The 19,963-nt window shown below is 50.6% G+C and overlaps 1 protein-coding gene across 1 annotated transcript in view; it reads right to left on the bottom strand.

Annotated features, from left to right (window-relative positions):
* Window positions 1–19,963, bottom strand: part of Prr5l (proline rich 5 like) — a 61,137-nt gene that overhangs the window by 13,758 nt on the left and 27,416 nt on the right. Inside the window, exons 4-6 of the mRNA XM_026405140.2 lie at window positions 16,360–16,417; window positions 11,913–12,004; window positions 1,276–1,419 (exon numbers count right to left, since the gene is read on the bottom strand). Of these exons, the coding sequence (XP_026260925.2) occupies window positions 1,276–1,419; window positions 11,913–12,004; window positions 16,360–16,417 (294 nt within the window). The remainder of the gene's footprint in view (window positions 1–1,275; window positions 1,420–11,912; window positions 12,005–16,359; window positions 16,418–19,963) is intronic.

Genomic DNA, 19,963 nt, shown 5'->3' on the forward strand with positions numbered 1-19,963 from the left:
ATGGAAGGGGGCTTGTGAGTCCCAGAAGACAGAGTGCTGTGGGCAGAGGGAACGTGGGCACAAAGGTCCTGCTCACTCCTTCTGCAGAGGCCAAGTTCAATCAGGTGGGAGCTGCACACCTGCATTCCAGCCAATTCCACTCTCCCTCTTCCTATTGGCAGCCCTTCCTCCTCTGGGATTACAGGGAAGGATGTTCCAGTTTAGAGAAGGGAAAGAGAACAGCAGCTGGGGGAGGCAGGTCGGGGGGCCCTGGCTGGATGCTCCATGCCTGCTATGAGGGCAGCCTAGGGTCCCCTTCCGCCTGAGGGAGGATGGAACCTGGGAGAGCAGCGCTGCTCTGGGAGAACTGTGTGCCCACCCACAGGAATGGGCCTGCTGAGGCCAGGTTTGGACTACTTGATCCCACTCAAGGTCAAAGTCCACCAGGCAAAGAGGTCACCTAGCCCAAGGCCAGCCCATCAGATTCTTTCCTTTGGAGAGGAACTAGAGTGTGCAGTTCTCAATTTTATTACCCCTTACTAGCTGGGGTGATAGACATGTTGGTGAACTTCCTAGGTCTCAGTTTCCTGGTCTGTGATGGGAGTGAAATACAATGCCAACCTCACGAGGTGGTTGATTCCTTGGCCTGAGGCTGCAAACACCAGGGACCAACAGTGTTGGCTCACTGTCCTGTTACTGACTGAGGGTTGGGATCAAGAGACACAGGGCAGCCATCTGGGTGGTCAATCTCTTACTTCGGCCTGCCACATGGATCAGGCGGGAACCAAAGCACTGGACTCGACCCCATGGATGGAGAAAGACCAAGAGAGTCTGTGCAAGGCCAGGGAGCATCAGAGAGGAACACGCAGACCAGGTACAACTAGAGGCCAGGAAGTGAAGAAACGCTGGTGGCTTTGCAACTTGACCAGTGTCACCTTGTCACAAACCCCATCTGCCTTGGGAGCCTTCCATTGAGGACCTGGTCTGGCTTGTGCTAGGCAAAAATGGATTCCTTGTTGTCCCCTGCAGCCCACGGCTCCCTGACATAACTGGGGAATGTCCACTTCCTGAATGAAGGACCACGCTTCTTTCATGCCCCTCTACAATTCCAGCAGTGAGCACAGGACCAGGGACCTAGCAGGGACCCTGTGAATGCACATCAAACAAAGGAACTCAGGGATGTGGCCAAACAAGCTCAAAAGAATTTTCAACTAAGCTCAGATGCTTGGTCACTTGGTCCCTTCCTCTTAGTCCCACTGCGGCTGTCTCCTCCCTCGGTCTCCCCCAGGGCCTCACCTGCAGGATGAGCAGCATCTGGACGATGGAGGAGGGCAGCTTGGATGGCGGCCCCAGAAGCAGCAAGTCACCCAGCTTCACCTTCAGCAGGACCAGGTCTCGGAAGCCCAGGAGGGAGATCTGGCGGATGGTCAGCTCCTGTCCCTGGAGAGGAGGGAGGAGGGAGGGTGAGGGATGACAGCTTGCTACATCTGCCCCCAGCCACGTGCAGTGGAGGGCACGTGCTTACGCAGCACCTGGGATGGGACAGGACCAGACGTCTGCAAGATCCAGAGGTGAAGACCCAGCTCCTGTCCCCTGGAACTAACGCTTTGTTTAAGTCAGGACAGGATTCGTCCCATTTAAATGCCCCCAAGACAACACAGATACCTGGAGCAGGGCCATGCTGTCAATGCTGTCAATGGTTAGGAAGGAGGACCCAGGAAGTGGGGGAGACACCAAAGCTCAAATCCACTCCCCCACGTCCAAGGCTGCTTCCCCAACCTTGTCTGCTAAGCACTGAGGTGCCCACGAGGTGCCAGGCCAAGGAAACAGCAGTCCTTAGATGCTTCCATAAGATACTAGATTTCTTACGGAAACCCAAGTAATGGAGGAAGAAAAATAATTGGAAAAGTAGAAGGGATCTGTGCGAGGGGCAGGATGGGATGACAATGATCATCGCACCAGAGCTGGCCTTTGGTAACCTCTGACTACATGCTGGGTGTGAGAATCGACACTTTAGGTGGAAGTAACACATTTAATGTGTGGTTTGTGTCTCCCCCAAATCATAGGTTGAAATCCTAACCCCAAGGTCAAGGTGTTTGGAGGTGGGACTTTTGCCAGGTGATAGGATTGTGAGGGTGGAGCCCCTTAGGCATGGGATTAGTACCTTTGTGAAAGAGGCTGCAGAAAAGCCCAGAACCCCTTTCACCAAACAAAGCACAGCAAGGAGGCACCACAGGCCCGCATAGACATTTACTCTGCCTGCACCTTGATGTTGGACTTCCAGCCTCCAGAACTGTGAGAAATGCACTTCTGTGGTTAATAATCTACCTAGTCTGTAGTGTTTTGTTGCAGCAGCCTGAACAGACTAAGAAAACTGTGCACAGAGATAGGTACTATTATAAAATCCATCTCATAGATAAAAAAATGATAGATTCAAATTGAAATTATTTGATTTTAAGAGCTCTCGAAAACTGCCAAGACAAAGAGGAAAAGAGCTAATTTCTCAGATTCTCCCTCTCATACCCATGCTCATGCACACACACACGCACACTCTCACCCAGCACATGTCAAAAATGTCTTGCTCCTGGAATAAGCCAGAGGTATCATTCCAAACAGGATGTAGCAGTCCATGCCCCAAGGCTTAAGGAAATTTCATACTCCCTGTAACCCTTGGGGTTTATAGGAACCCTTGCCATCGATGCAGCCCCCTCCCCCAGTGAACACACACGACCCCCTCCCATACTGTGTGGGCTCAATTTGACCACCTGGGACTGCCTTCCTGATCACCCCCAGTGCAGTGTCCCCCATGTCTTGGGGTTTCCATTTCTCAAACCACGTCCCAGCACTTGTGCCTTGCTTCATTTCCGGGACTCCTTTCCCTGGGCCAAGGTAGGAGAATGAGGGCCAAGTCCCATCCCACAGCCCTGAACATAGTAAGGCACTCAGGGAGGAAGTAGGCCTCACACAGCTCATGTGCACACCCCGAATCCTGACACCCGCCTAGTGCCTCTGACTTGGTGTTCCCGGAGTCGGGGTCTGAATTGTTGTTAATTTTGGTATAAACTTGATTGGCCCTGGGTGCCCGGATGAAGCATGGTTTCTGGTGTGTCTGGAGGGTGTTTGGTAAATGCTGGAGAGAGAAAGCAGGCTGCTCTCGCCCACCTGGGTGGGCTCTGTCCAATTAGCTGAGGTGCTGAATAGAACAAAAGGAGGAGGAAGGAGGCCCTGGCCCTCCTGCTTCTGGCCTGAGTGGGAACATGGCATCTGGCCTCACCCCCAGCCCTTGGATATACTGACACCACAGCCCCCTGGTCCTCAGGCCTCTGGCTTTCTGGGTCTCCCATTTGCAGAAGCAGACTGTGGGGCTCAGCCTCCGCCATAGTTTGTATCTGGAAAGCTTCCAAAGGCCACGAGTTGAGGGCTGGGTCATCAGCTTGGGGCATGACTGGGAGGAGGCGGAGACCAACAGAAGGAAGTTAGGTCATTGGGGGGCACGCCCACGAGGGGATATTGGGGCCCCAGCACTTCCGGTCTCCTCTTGGCTTCTTGGCCACCATGAGGTGAACAGGCCACCTCTCCCACTGCTCCTGCTGCCATGACATACTGTGCCACCACCGTCCCAAAGGTAGCATGGACCAAAACCTCTGAAACAAACAACTTTCCCCCTTTTAAGAAAGTTGATTATGGCAGATATCTTGTCACAGAGGTGGAAAGCTCACACTGCCCCATAGCCACAGCAGTCAATGTCACCTAGGGACAAGGGTGCTTCTGAGAAGTGAGTCAGGCAATTTCATCACTGTGCAAATATCACAGAGTGTACTTACACAGACTAAGATGGCCTGTCCCCAGGTGATACCATCTCCTCACGGGACTGCCACAGTACACGCAGTTTGTTGTTGGCTGAAATGTTTCTCAGGAGTGTGTATGTGTGCGCGCGTGCCTGCATGCACGCCTATACACACACACACACACACACACACACACACACACTACTGGTTCTGTTTCTCTGGAGAACGCCTACCAAAGCCTGAATCAGCAGCATCACTGTTGCTAGGAAAGCTGGTAAAAATGCAAAATTCTCAGGCTCCACTCTAGATATACTAGAGCAAGGAATCTGGGTTTAAAGGAGCCTTCCTGGCCATTCTGATGCTCTTCCTGGCTCTGATCAAGTCATGTGATGAAGGCCCCAGGATGAAATCATTCTGGATTTGGATAAAAATTATTTAGCAATAATAATACACAGCATTAGGGTTTGAATCTTGAAAGGTCCCTGCAAAAGCTCAGGCATTAGGCAACGAAGAAATGTTCAGGGGTGAAAACACTGGATTGTGAGGCTGGAAGCCCATCAGCGGATTAAGCCTTTTGATGGCTTAATCATTTGAAAGGGCTACTGGGTGGTTACTGTAGGCAGGTGGGTGTGGTTGGAGGAAGTAGGTCACTGGGATTATGGCCTGGATTATATCTGTCCCCTGGCTCCTTCCTCCTTCTCTCCCGTCCCCCTTCCTATCAGCCATGAGCTGAGCTGCTCTCTCCTCCACACCCTCCCTCTGTGATGTTCTACCTGACCCAGGCCCTGGGCAATCGAGTCAACCAATCACAAACCGAGACCTCTGGAATGTGAGCCAAAATAGACTTTTCCTCTCTAAGTTGTTCTTGCAAGTATTTTGGTCACAGCAACAAAAAGCTGACTAATCCAAGAGGGATCTGAGAAGGACAACAAGCCACTTCTTCATTCACCTTCCGTGGAGGCCGGACACTGTAATGCCTGCTGCATGGGAGAATGGGTGACGTCACCCCAAGCACTGCTGCTGGGAGGAATCCTGTGGATGAAGCCAAGGGGCACAGAGCCCGGCATACTGTATGTGCTCAATAAATAGTAATTGACTTAGACGCATTTGTTTTCTTTAAGAGCATGGGTTTTTTTTTTCAAATTTTTTTTTATATGTAAGTGGTGCTGATAATCAAACCCAGTGCCTCACACTCGCTAGGCAGGTGCTCTACCACTGAGCCACAAACCCAGCCCAAGAGCATGTTTTAGCGAAGCTTTATCACGTCCTATTATGAAAGTAGCACGTTCAGGCATTATAAACATCCAAAATCTGTAAAGCGTCCCGAGATACCATAGCTATATTTTATAGTTTTATATCTGCCATGGTTTAGATGTGAGGCGTTCCACCAAAGCTCATGTATGAGCCAATGCAACAAAGGTCATGAATGCACTAATGCACTAATGAATGCACTGATCAGTGCATTAATCCCCTGGCAGGGATAACCAGGTGGTAACTATAGGCAGGTGGGGTGTGCATGAGGAGGCGGGTCCCTGGGGGTGTGCTTTGGGGGAATTTATTCTGTTCCTGTTGAGCAGAGCTCTCTCTCTGCTTCCTGGTTCCCTGTTCTCAGCTGCTCTCCTCCTCCACATTCTTCTGCCATGATGTCCTGTCTCACCTCGAGCCCCAAGGAACGGAGCTGGCTGTCTATGGACTAAGTCTTCTGAAACCATGAGCCCCCAAATAAATTCCACCCCCCTCGAAAACTGTTCTTGATTTTTTAATCATAGCAATTAAAAAAACTGAATAGGAATAAAACAGAAATTGGTATGGAGAGGTGGGGCCAGTACTGTGACAACCCTGACCATGTGGTTCAGAAGCTGGGGAGCTTTTTGGAGACTGTGGGAGGAAGTTTTTGGAAAGTTTAAAGGGACAAGCTGGAAAATCTGTAGGTTGTGGTAAGCGGAGCTGAACGGGCAATTCTGGTGGGCGGTGTTCAGAGGCCAGAGGACGAGGAGGCTGTGACAGGGCTCATGAGGTCTCAGGGGAGGAGGACTCTATGGGAAAGTGGACCAGAGGCCATTCGTTATGTCCTGACTGAGAAGCTGTCTGCATTTTGCCCTGTCCCAGGACTCTGTGGGGCTGAGTTGACAAGCAATGGACTCCTTAGTCTAGCAGAAGAAATGGCCAGGCAGCGTGACATCCAGGCGGTGGCATGAATATTAATGGGGGCTTTTTGCCAAGTTTATTGTGATAATCTGAAGCAGAGAGCAAAGCAGAAAAATTTGAAAAATGTGTCTTTGGGCCAGAAAACTGTGAGTAAAACTGGGACGAAGGAAAGTGTGGTAGTTAAAGATATTAGAGTCAGTAAAGAAGTGAACGCTTTCCTCAGAAACCACAGGAAAGATGGTTGGAGGGCATCAGGAGCTGGCACGACCACGCCCATCTCAGGTTCAAGCACGTAGAAGTAAATATTCCCCTGAGAAGAAACCAGTGGGCAAGCACAAGGGGGCCTAGGAGTTTTCTCAACGTGCTGAGCCCCCAAGCACTCAGAGGCTGTGCAGCCAGGGTCCCTGAGGCTGGGCTACTGTCGAGATGGGGAACTTGGTGGGGACCACATACGACTGGTTCTGCAGGAATGCAGGATGCCGGAGCCAGGGGTGCCCGGAGGCTTCCACCAAGATGTCCAAGGAAGGCCTCGGAAGCCAAGCGAAGCAAGGCAGGATCCCTGCAGGCTCTCCCTGAGAGAGTGACGTGTGGAGATGTGAGCAGGAAGCCACAGCAGCCGTGGAGACCCCCAGAATAAGAAATGCCCGTACTGTGACATCTGCGGAGGAAGAATGGGAAGTGACAAGCCAGCGGAGAGGCCACTCGGGCTGCAACCAGCAAGGCCACAGGGGCGGAGCCACCAAAGGCCTTTGGAGAGAGCTTCAGGATGCCGCATGCCCAGATGCTGGACGTGGAGCTACAGGACCAGTTAGATTTCCGTCTTGCTTTGGCCTCATGCCTTCTTTCCATGTCACCTATTTCTTCATGTGAAAATACTCACTCTGTGCCTTTATATCCTGGATGGATGTATGGAGCTTGTTTTTAATTTTTACAGAGGCTGGTGCTCAAAGTTTGCCCTGAGACTTAGAAGAGACTTTGAACTTGGACTTTTCAGAAGTCCTGGAACCCTTACGACCTGGGGACTCTTGGAAAACAACCAAAGGTATTTTTGCATTGTGAGGTAGGCATGAGCTTTGGGGGACTAGGAGCGAAATGTTATGGTTTAGATATTAGGTGTTCCCCGAAAGCTCACGTATGAGACAATGCAGGAAGATTTAGAGGTGAAGTGATCGGGTTCTGGGGTTCTGAGAGCCTGAACCTAATCAGCGCGTTAATCCCCTGATGCGGATTAACTGGGTGGTAACTGGACAGGAAGGGTGTGGCTGGAGGGGGTGGGTCCCTGGGGGGGTGCCTTTGGGGTATGTATTTTGTCCTTGTTGACTAGAACTCTGCTTCCTGGTGCCATGTTCCCTTTTGCCACACTCTTCTTCCATGATGTTCTGCCTCACCTCAAGCCCCAAGGCCTGGAGTCGGCCATCTGTGGACCAAGACTTCCGAAACTGTGAGCCCCAAGTCAACTTCTCCTCCTCTATATTGTTCTTGTCAGGTTTTTTGGTCACAGAAGTGAAAAAGTTGACTAGAACAATAGCTATTTCACATCTTTACAGTTTTTTCTGATAACTTTAAAATACTAACTTCAAATAGAGCAAACACTATGTTGCATATTTTAAATAAGTGGTCTTAATTCAAAGCACTTTTGCTTTATTTTATTATTCTCATATTCCTGAAAAGTTGGACAGTGGTATTATCTCTGAATGATAGATTGATGGACAGGGGTGCGAAGGAACTAGTACCAGACCCCTTATTCTGTTCAGGCCCTATGATGCCGGGAGGTGACAGGATCTATCCAACTTATTCCCCGCCCTCCGGTGAACAGTAGAACACAGGGAAAGAGAAGAAGGAAGATCAGGCAGGTCAGCTTCTAGGAACTACTTGTGAACAGCAATCTGGTGGAAACACTGCAGGGTAAGAGGAGGCGATTCCAAGAGCCCTACCCAGCAACCGCCAGAAAACTTCACAGAATGGTTTCCCAAACGGTCCCTCCAAGGCCAGCCAGGTGCTCAGAGGCCTTTCCACCCCTACTGCTGCACCCCACTAGAGACAATTTCTGTTTCCTTTGCCTTTTCATCTTTTATTTCATTCTCATCAAGGTCATAGATATTTATGGGCAAAGATTGAACAGAAGAACTCTTCTTATAGTCTCTTATTTTTCCAGAAAGTTTCTACATCTGTGAAATTACACATATAATCTTTAAAAACACATAGGGAGTGTATGCTTTCTACTGTTCTGCAACCTGCTCTTGTTTAACATAGTATATTTGGGACATCTTTTCATACCAGCACATATTGCTTGTTCTCCTCACTCCCTTTTCAAGGCTGCATGGTATTCCATTGCATAAACCGGCTATATTTAACTGACATCTCCTCAACCAAGGTGCCTTTTTTTTTTTTGACCAACAAACAATGCTATAATAAACACGTTCATCCATGTGTCTCTGAACACTTTTATCAGTGTATTCAGATTAGCAATTCAAAACAAAATTGTGTGATCAAAATATGCCTTTAAAAAGTCTTGATTACAGCAGCTCTGGAGGCTGAGACCAGAGGATCAAGAGTTTAAAGCCAACCTCAGCAACGGTGAGGTGCTAGGCAACTCAGTGAAAGCCTGTCTGTAAATAAAATCCAAAATAGAGCTGGGGATGTGGCTCAGTGGTTGAGTGCCCCTGAGTTCAATCTCTGATATCTCCCCAAAAGTCTTACAGATACCTCCATGTTGTCTTCTGAAAAGACTGCATTGATTCACACACCTGCTGACAATGGGTGAGAGCCTACTGTGTCACAGCAATGGAGAAAACGATGGGTTTTTTTTAAAAAAGAATGATGATTACATGGACATTCAAAAATAATACGTCCCAAAAGCAAACCAAGAAACAAACAAACAGACGCACCCATTCCAAACTCATTAGCTTAGTCCATGACATGTGAAAAGTAGATCCAGACACTTGGGCTACCAGCTAAGCTTCTGGCACCTTTTGATTGACGGAGAATACTAGCCACACGGATGGTCAGAGCCGCTGTTCTGCCGCCCTGACTGTCGTGCTAGGCTAACCCAGCTGCTTTCCTATCACCACACTCTCCCTCCTCCTCACCCCTCTGGAGTCGACTTCATTGTTTTATAGAAGAAACCTGAGGCTCAGAGAGGCGAGGCTACCTTCCAGGGGATGGACATGGTGCCTGGTGGGCTGAGGACTGAGCACGGGGCGGCCGGGGCGCTGCTCAGGCCCTGAACCACTCCTCTTGGCTGACCCCCTGCCCCGCGTCCTCCCCAGCGAGCTCTGTGGCCTCACCTCTTCCACAACACCCACCGTCGTGGAGCGCGGCTGGGCACGAGGAGCTAGAGCATTTGTCTGCAGAAGGTGAAAGATTGCGCCTTCAGAGCTTCCCAGCTCGGGGGGAAGCTCCAGCCCAGATTTAAAATGACCAGAGGGACACCTCCTGTGTTAAAGGCAAACTGAAGCAGGCTCAGGACAGCTACGCGGTGCCACCATTGACATGGCAAGGGCTCCAACATCCCATGCCATGGCTCCTGCCTGCCCCAGAGGGCTTTGTTGTTTTGTTTTGTTTTGTTTTTTTTCTGAGAACCTCGCTGGTGCCCAAAGCCACAAAGGCCTCTTCTGCATCTAAGATCTGGCCCCTGACGCAGGCACAAAATGTGTTTATGGGGCCATGTGGAAGACCCTGTCCTGAAAACAAGTTGGTCATTGCTTTCTTAGAGGACCATTGGGGACACGGACTGCAGTTTGTCATGAATCAGAGGGAAGTCATGCTCATCCAGAATTCTCTTTCCCCTTCTTGTTTTAGGTCGGGGTGGGACAACACCCAATCCAAGCCTCTCTCCTCCTAACCACTGTCCTCCACCAACAGAGGACAAACAAGACTCACGTCCACAGAAACCAAGGTTCCATCCATTTTGTCTGGGCTTAGCCAACCTGAAGGCACAGCGTTCCAGAAAGCCATGCATAAGTGACTCTGGGTCAGCTGAGACCAAAAAGTGGGCAGGAAGCACAGGTCCCTCCTTCCCGGGACCCCTACCCGGGTGCCCCTTTGCTCCGATCTTCCCCAATTCACAGGGTGACTCTGTCAGCCCCCTGCCCAGTCTCAGCGAACTGAAGAACAAGGGCCGGCACATGCAAATGTCCGCAGAGGCTGACGGGCAGGGGAGCAGCCAGCTGGGGGTGGGGGGAGACTGGGGCAAACTAGAGCAGAAGCAGACTTCAAGTCTGGCCGGGAGAGGAGGAGGGAGAACAGGGCCAAGACGACGATCGCCAGAGCTTACAGGTTTTCAAGCGAATCAGGGCAGCCAGTGTAGACCTGTAGGACTGGACTCCTGCCTGCTCTGGGCCTCAGAGGCCCCTCGCTGCCCACCTCTGACTGCACCGGGGCCATGTCCTCCCAGATCCCACAGTCCCCATTCTAGAACCACGCCAGCACCCTACAGTCCCTGCCCAATGGCCCTTAGAGAGGCCCAGGTCTGCACGCCCCCACCTGCAGAGTTGCCAGATAAATACAGAATGTCCAGCTAAATCTGAATCTTTTAAAAATATAACTATGCCCCCAGTGCTGTGTTACTTGTTTATATGAAATTCAAATATAACTTGACATCTTGTGTTCTTATTTGCTAAATCAGGTCTGTCTTCCTAGGACAGGATCCCTGTATGGCAGCTGGGTGACTATTGCAGAAAAAGAAGCAGACACAGCACTGCACTGGCCACATAAATGCAGGCTAGGGCTGAGGACGGGTTGAAAGAGAGGGGCGAGCTGTGGGCTAGGGGTTTCTGGCTGTTCTGTTTTACTAGAAACATCAGGGACGGGACTCAAATGGGTAATGAAATCTGCAAGCACAGCCTCCCAGGTCTTAAATATTAGATGCACTTCCAAGTTCCTTTAAAATACCATCAGACCAAACAGTCCCGTGGGCCTTTCCCCTGGTAGGAGGAAACCCTCCATCACTGCTCATGGTTCTGTTCCTACTCTGCATATTATACACTTCAACACAGCCAGATTGTGTGAGGAGCCCCAATCCCAGGGGCGAGAGTACAGGTGAGCTCGGTGCCACCTATGTGAGAGAGGGTACCAGGGAGACGGATAGCTGTGCCAGGCTCCCTGGGGAGGGGGGCACTGCTCTGACCTGGCACCATCAGCAGTGGTATTAACCTCTGTAGGAAGAAGAAGAAAGCCCAGGGCAGTGGTGAATATCTATAATCCCAGGGGCTTGAGAGGCTGAGGCAGGAGGATCGCGAGTTCAAAGCCAGCCTCAGCCACTTAGCGAGGCCCTGAGCAACTGGGTGAGATAAATAAAATATAAAAACGACTGGGGAGAGGCTCAGTGGTTAAGCGCCCCTGGGTTCAATCCCCAGGACTAAAAACCAAACAAAGAAAGAGGAAGGAAATTGACACAAGTGGTCAAATGAGCTGAGGTCCTAGGATTGGAACACAAAGGAGAGAGTTCCTTTTACTCCAGATTCTTCATTTTGCAGGAGGTGGAGGGAGTTGTGCAACGGGAGTTCATGACGGCTCAAGCCATCCTGAACGCCCACCCTGCACGCCCATCTTATGGCTCCTTCCCCACCATCCAGGGACAACAGCAAACTTGCTTAGAAATTATGCTTCAAAAAGAAAAGTAAGGATGGAAGAAAAAGAGAAAGGAAGGAAGGGAGGGAGGGAGGAGGGGAAAGAAAAGCAGCAGGGATGGGTGGGAGAAGAAAAAAGAAAAGCCCCTCACCCCCCCAGGCTTCTCTACTTTGGGAAAGTGGAAACCAAACCCCTCCAAAGCATGAACGCACCCTCAACGCCAGGAGGGCAGCAGCAGCCTGCGGACTCCAGTCCTGTGGCCCTTTTCTTTGCTCTGGGGCTGAAGGTGGCCCCCAGGGCTCTCCAAGAGCCCCACGCCCCTCGGCCAACTCAAGCAGCCACCTCCGGGTTCTCCCCCGTTCACCTGTCCCCCAGCCTCCAAAGGCCACGACAGAGGCCGGCAGGAGGTCGAGGGGGGACACTGACCTGAACTGGGTGGAAGATGGCCTGCAGGGTGGGCAGGGTCTCCGTGAAGAAGTGGTCCCAGACGTCAGCCAGAGCCTTCAGGAGGTCCTCACCTGCACCGGGGCGAGAGGACGGGAGGGGAGAGGGGAGGGAGAGCTCGGGTTAGTCCCAGCAGAGGCCAGAGACAGGCCCACCTCCGAGGTGAAGTCCTACGTGATGGACAACTTGCAGCCGGGGCTGTTGGGACCCGGAGGCCAGAGCTGTGGGGCTGCAGGGTCTGGGTCCCTGGCCTAGGAGGGGGAGCCTCGTGGAAGGTCATGGTCAGGTCAGGCAAGCTCTGCCCTTGGAAGGGATTCAGGCTGGCAGTGCAGACTTGGTTCTCTTCAGAGTGGATTATGGCAAGAGTGAGTCAGAAACCTGAAGCCTGCCCTCCTGTCTTGGCTGGTGATCTCTTCTGCTGTTGTGATGCCACCCACCACAAAGCCCTTTTCACAGGCTGAACCAACGGGGCCACCAGATTTTGGATTTCCAGCCTCTGAAACAGCGAGCTAAATAACCTTTTTTCATTATAAAGTACCCAATCCTGGACATTTTGTCATAGCAATGGAAAATGGATTGATACTGGTGGGAAGATTCAACTCAAACTATGTAAACATGACTTTCTATCCCTGGATTCAAAATAGGTGGCTGAAAATTTAAAATCACCTAATAATTGCTATCATCATGTGAATGGTTACATTATCAGACTGTGTGTTAAGTGGCTTATTAACAAGCTACCTCATGAATAGACTCTGTTACCCCCGTTTCACAGGTTCAGAGAGGCCAAGTACCCTGTGTAAAGTCACACAGCTTGAAGGCAGAGCTATAACTCCAGAAGCCATGCTCTTTACCACCCTAACCTGGGAAATCACATGTACAGCCACATATTGTTTTGTTTTCTTAGTCACCAACACACTGGCCTTATTCTGGGATTGAGCTGTCCAGTTGAGAGAGGTGGAAAGAGGATTCTGGGAACTGTCAGCCCCGCCCCCGGCTTCACAGTAAGTGAGAGGGCAGCATGTTCTCAGAGGTCACCTGGGAAACACGGGCCCCTCTCCTGATTCTGTGCCTACTCACCCCGGACCAGGCGGCCTAGGCTATGGCGGAGTGCCACCTGCAGGCTGGGGCCCACATGTCACCTGATGCCACGGGGTGGGGACGGAGAGGAATTTGCACCTGGGGAGAGGCAGGCGCTGGCAGAAGCAGCCGGCTTGGCGGTGGCTGCAGATGACCTAGATATCAGAGCTGCCTGGGCACTGTCTGCTGGTCCCCGCAGAGAAACTGGGTCAGCCAAGACCAGACGCCGTTTGGCAAAACCCCGCTCCTTTCACGGGGCAAGTCCTGAAAGGCCGACTGAGCCTCCCGCGTCTTAGTTTAATGGACAATACAAGCCGTCGCTGTGGAGAAGGAAGGGAGCGGGGCCGAGGGGTGGCTCAGGGGCCCAGAGACTGCAGACCTTGAGGTCAGGTGACACCCGGTGGGGGAGGGGCAGCCAGGCGCCTCCACTCCCTGGAGGACACGGGATCCTCACTTTGTAGGAGCCGCTTGTCACTCCCCGTCCCCTCCCCTAGAGCTGGCAGGCCACACTGTACTGCTGTACCTACAGTGTGGGGCACAGTGCCAGATACACAAACAAATCTATTCTAGAAACCTTCTAGGGACGGAGTGGCGAGTGCTAGTGTGAAGGTCTGTGCAGGTGCTTGGCCCCATGAGTGGAAGGAGGGACCATCTAGCCCAAATATGAGGCAGTCCCGAGAGGGACTTAATCACAAGCAGAAATAAAATGCTCTTAGGATAAAGAAAATGTCTACGTGTGGCCTACTCTCTGTGTCTTCATCCTCTGGAATATCTGCCTTAGCCTTTGGGCTCTTTGTGGATTTTATCTTAGCCGTTCACTGTCACCGTGCTTCCTCATGCCACAGGGCCTTTGCACATGCCAGTTTCTCTTGCTTCACCTACTTCTGTTTATCTTTCTGTTTCAAGTGAAATTTTACTTCTACAGAAAACTCTTTCCCCATGGTTCCAATCCCTCTACGATGGATTGCCTTCACAGTACTATCTAGTCACAATTCTCTATTTGTGACGACTTGATTAATACCTGTCTCCACTACCTGTCTATGAGCTCCATGGGAGTCCATGATGGTTTCATTCATCACAGTGTCCACAGCACCTAGCAAAGAACCCGGTATCTACTAAGTCATCAATAAATGTCTGATTGACTCAAATACCACCCTCTTTCAAATGTAGGTTGGGCTCATTCACCTCAGGAGGAGGCAGGAAGTCAAAAGAGCCTTATAAATGCTAGGTCATCACTACTCCTAAAACTAAGGTGAACTCCAGCACCTAAAGAGTGTACCCCAAAGGGCAAGAGGCTCCTCCGTTGATGGGCCTTGTCTTGAGCCCTCCACAACAGACACGCTCCTGACTTTGGAAGGGCAGGAGCAGACCCTGGGGCCCAGCTGTGCCTGCTTCAGTGCCAGGCACGTGAGGGGAGCCTTGAGCCTACCGGGGAAGTGGGCCAGGGAGTAGCAAGCAGCTCCCTAGCTGCTGGCTGCAAACTTCAGAGAATAATGAAGGTTTAGGAAAGCGTTCAAAAGACACCAGCAGATGGACACGGGCCAACAGGACAGGAAGGCCCTGGGGAAGAAAGAGTTAAAGGAAACAGGTGACTGAGGGAAAAGACCCAGGAGCCAAGGACCTAGCTCCCTGCAAAGGGGAAGTGGGTTTGCAGTGGAAGGTTCTAAGTGGCTCCTCTAATGTACCACCAGAGCTGAGATCCCAGAAGATTATAGGAAGGTAGAAGAAGCTTCCTGAGGTCAAGGTCACTGAAGCTCTAGAAAAGATCACCGAGAACACCTGTCTCCTGCCACAAAAGTGCCACCAATGGACACGGAGGGACACCTGTCCTTTCTGCAGCCATCCAGCAGGGGTGTGCAATAAAGTAAGGTTCATGGGGCAACCGGAGAGATCATATTTGTTTTTCCCAAACTTCGCTGGATAGCCAGAGAATTCTTTTATCCAGACAAAATCTTTCTTGGGGTTCTAATGCATAAAAGTAGAGATGTCCTAGTTGGAGATGGGAAAGACCCTTGAAGTTCCCAGGAGCCCATTCCTTGTGCAGAGAGGCCCCGGCACCAGAACCTGGAACTAAAGGAGACCCCCAGGGACACCCTCGCCGGTGCACTCTGGCTACGCCTTGGGGCGCAGGCCAGGATCCAGGATGATCTCTTCACTCTGCCTTGCTCCATTTCTGGATTTTGGTTCTACATTGAGGACAACCTGGATGAGAGACGTCAACTTCCTGTCAAGGGCATGTGAACGGTCCAAGTATTCTGAGTCCCTCTTTCATATGGCTGGTTCCCTGCATTTCCAAGAGCTTGGAGTAACTCCCTCAGGAACTGACAGATGAGGAATGTGGCCAGGGACCATGCTTCTTGTCCCCCCCTTGACTGCCTCCTCTACCTATGCACTCGTGAGACTCCAAGATGCACAACCGCACGGAGTTCATGGTCAGAGCCACCTCAAAGTCTAGCCTCCACTGATGGGTGAACGGGTAAAGGAAGCACAGTGTAGCTACGCTGGAGTATTATTTGGACTTTAAAAAAATAGAAGAAAAAAGGGATAATATGATGCCTCTTGAGTCTGGGTCCAGAAACCAGCTTGACTGTAAGTCAAGATCAAGGTCATTAGGCTAGAGCAGGGGGAATAAAAAGCCCCAGTATGCATCCTACTATGCGCCACATACAGTGCTGCACCAGTTATGGGCCTTCTACTCCCTGCAAGACCTCAACCATGTGTCATCGCTTTAAATAGGATAAAAACAAACTCGCAGAACCTGGCAACTTGTCAAGTCGCCCAAGAAGTCAGAGCTCAGATCATGCTCCGGGTCTGGGGAGCCCAGGCATAGGGTCAGCCTTCCCTGACTCTCATACCAGCTCCATCCCGTTCCTCTCCACCTTGTCCGTTGGCTTCTAAAATCAGCATAGACCAGGAAATTCCTTTATCTATCAAATCCTCCCCATTGAGTGTGCGCCTGCCTATCCTAATGTCCTCCAAATAAGGGGGACACTGCTGTCTACCAGGATCCAAAGAAATATTACAAAGGCCAACAGGAAACAGCCAGAGGCAGAGCCAAGGGACTAGCATGGCGGAATCCACAGCAGCCCTTCCAAGAGACCATCAGGATGCGCCCCCTGAAATCCCTTAACAAGGTCTCCAGAGCAGCCACCCGTGTCCCCTCGCTCTTCAAAACACCTTCTGATTGCACTGCCTGAGCGTCTGACTCAGACCCAAGTGCCACAGCAGAGCCGAGGGACAGGGTGACTCACTCGCGTGCAGCCTGCCCCTTTTGGACAGAAGCGTCTCAGCTGTCCCAACATCAAAGGCTGAGTCACAGGGGCCCCATCCACCAGGGCCGCCTTGTACTTGCCTTCGCACAGCTTGATCTTCTCCTCCACAAACGACAGTCCCTTTGCAAGCAGCTGGTTCTGCCAAAAGAGAACAAAGGACACAAGAATTGGCGACTCTGGAGCAACCAGCAACCAGCCCTCCTCCACCTCCAACAGAGGCCTGGCCCTGCCTGAGCGCAAGTCCTGCCTTCAAGGCCAAGGAGGCTTTTGTCCTCTTGGAAGGCCGAGGCCTGGGAGAACCAGGAGACACCCCAGAGCCAGAGCAGTGAGCAAGCGAGCAAGGGAGCCTGAGCCGAAGGCAGCCGCCACCCCCCACCTTGGGAAGAGATCCGGCACAGCCTCTGCTGAATTCACTACTGCTGCCACCCCATGTCCTGAGATCCCGATGATCTAAACTCACAAAAGGGAGCTTTGAGGCGATGGGAAAATATGCAGAAATAGGCGTTTAAAAAAGATAAATTGAGAGTGTGTCACACTAGCACAAAAGAGATCGCATGCAAAATCCTGAGCAGCAGCAAGTGGGGGTCCGTGAGTGCCCCAGGGCCTGGGGAAGCTGTGGACAGATAGCCAAGTCCTCCGGCCATGGCAGCTGGCCATGGGCAAAGGTCCTGCATTGATCCCAGGCTCTTTCAAGTCATTTCATTCCATCCTATGAGGCTGAATGAGTGAACTACTAGCCTCACCTACTGGTGGTCAGCGAGCCGGGCACACAGGACACGAGGGACCTTCCTGCTTCTGGGAGCTAGGCTCTTCCTACTCTGCTTCTCCGTGTTCCAGCACGTCTTCCCACCCAGACCCCCTCCTACCCTCCCAGGGCTACAGCTGGTCCCTCTGTGAGTCACAGAAGCTCAAGGATCAGTGAGAGCTGGTGCCTCTCCACTCACCTCTCCTTAGATTACTGGAGGCCTGTTCTTGTGGGGAGGTGAACAACGAGGGCATGCATGCTTACAAAAAAAACAGTGTAGTCTTTAACACTGGCCTTTACAAAACCCTAAGGCCCTCTCACAACAGTGATGAGAACATAGCACAGTGGAAAGAGCCTGGGTACCAGAAAGTTCAAGTTTCAGCTCCAACTACTTCCCCCCCCACACACACTTACTGTATTACTGTATTCTGGTTTTAATTTGTATTTTGGGGGGAGGGTACCAGGGATTGAACTCAGGGGCACTCGACCACTGAGCCACATCCCCAGCCCTATTTTATATTTTATTTGGATGCTGAGAGCCATTGCCAAGTAGGAATGACGCATCGAAATTTCTTTGCCAGCCTACCCCATGTTGCTTAGAGGAAGGACTCGTGGAAATGGACTTGCCTTGGACATTTGCAGTGACACTGCATGTATGTTTGAGAAAGGTGACCCTGCTCAAGGACCAGGGTGGATCTGGGTTTAAGGAGGATCCTACTGGATTAGGGCGGATCCAGGTTTAGGGTGTATCCTGCTGGGAATAGGGAGTATCCCGCTCCTTGGGTTTAGGATGGTTCCAGGTTTAAGGTGTACCCTGCTGGGAATAGGGCGTATCCTGCTGCCTCAGGCACGCCCGCTCCCAGAGTATTTGGGATTCAGAACGTGGATTTTGGCCAGAATGTGGATTTCCTCAGAATGTGTGTGTAGAGTGTCTGTGTGAGTTCGGGAATAAAGAATTGCTGTTTGAATCTACAAGGCTGTGAGTGGCTCGTGATTTTGTGCCCAGCCAGACTGCGGCATTTGGTGGCCTGTACGAGGAACGTCTGAAACTTGGAGGTAAGTGAAATTGCTGGCCCCTGAGGGAAGGCGAGAGAATGGGTGACCATTTCAAAAAACAATGTGTTCTTGTTTTGATTTATTTTGTTTTTGTTTCAAGCTGCCTATCCCTAGAAATTTCTCAGGCAAACTGGGAAAAATGGTTGGTTAAAGGTTTGAAGTTTGTTGGCCCCGAGGAAGAGAAAATTGATACAGCTAATTTTTATTCCGTTTTTGTTTCATTCAGTTTCGGTTTTGTTTTGTGTTATCTTATTGGGTTGCGTTATCTTTATAGTAGATTAGAAATTAGTAAAAAACAAACCGAAAAGGTGTTAAGTAAATTGTTAGAGGTTCAGACCATGGAGAAAGACATTTTAGATCAAGCAAAAGAGAAGGTCTCTCGAGCTAGTCAGACAGAGGAAGAAAATTTAAAGGAAAAGGGGTTATTAGGAAAAAGGCCACAACAGGAGGCTGTTACTAACTCCGTTTTATCACCAGAGGGCGTAATTCAACCAACAGCCCCGCCGATGGAGACAGCTGGGTGGCCCTCAAACCCCGTAGTTGATAAGTGGGATCCTGAGACAGGACCTCAAAGATTAGCATGCCCTGTACTTGAACAGGTAGGAGGGCAGCGAATTCACCATGCTTTAGATTTTAAAACAGTGAAGCAGTTAAAGGAGGCTGTGACAACCTATGGTCCCCAAGCTCCCTTCACGGTAAGCATGGTGGAGTCCATTACTAACTTGGACCCGACACCAGCAGATTGGGCTAACATGTGTAAATCTGTGCTAAATGGAGGACAATATTTGTTATGGAAGGTTGCCAATGAGGAATTTTGCACTGAGACAGCTAGGCGAAATGCAGCAGCCGGTTACCCTCAAAGAAATCTAGATATGTTGTTAGGAAAAGGACCTTATGAGGGTCAACGGCAACAAATTTAATATGATCCTGCTATATATGCACAAATTGCTGTAGACGCATTTAGGGCATGGAAGACTTTACAAGGACATGGAGATTTACAAGGTCAGCTATGTAAGGTAATACAGAGAGCTAATGAACCTTACGCTGACTTTGTAGATAGGCTTATTCAAACAGCTGCCAGAATTTTTGGGGATATAGATCAAGCAGTGCCATTAATAAAACAATTGGCTTATGACCAAGCAAATCGTTGCTGCAGAGAGGTTATTAGACCATGGAGACATGAAGATTTAAACATATATATTAAATTATGTAGAGACATTAGTGAACAAGGGCAAGTCTTGGCAGCTGCAGTACAACAGGCTTTAGATGCCAGGCCAAAAACATGCTATAATTGTGAACAAACAGGACATTTTAAAAGGAGTTACCCCATAGGAGGAGGGTTTAACAAAGCTAGGTATCAAAGGAGTAGAATACCGGGTATTTGCCCACGATGCCGTAGAGGGAGACATTGGGCTAATGAATGCCGTTCTCAAACCACCATAGAGGGTACTCCCTTATCAAAAAACGGACAAGGATCAGGTATTTACCCACGATATCGTGGAGAAAGGCATCAGGCTCCATTGCCAAAAAACGGACTGGGGGGCCCAATGCTCCGGGGCCCACAACCACAAATATACAGGGCAGTGGAGGAACCCAGCAACACCATCAGGGTGGTGCCCAGGACACATTGTCCATTAAATCCCTCATCAGACAAACCCGAGGGAGTGCAGGGTTGGACATCTACGCCTCTGCCAGAGCAGTACTAACTCCAGAGATGGGAGTTCAAATCATTCCCACAGGAGTAAAAGGACCTCTTCCCCAAGGAACAGTAGGCTTATTATTGGGACGTAGTTCATCTACATTAAAAGGACTTATGATAAGTCCTGGGGTAATTGATCCCAATTATGTAGGTGAAATAAAAATTATAGCTAGTTCTCCAGGAG

The sequence above is a fragment of the Urocitellus parryii genome, chromosome 4 (genome assembly GCF_045843805.1).
Source record: "Urocitellus parryii isolate mUroPar1 chromosome 4, mUroPar1.hap1, whole genome shotgun sequence".
NCBI lineage: Eukaryota > Metazoa > Chordata > Mammalia > Rodentia > Sciuridae > Urocitellus > Urocitellus parryii.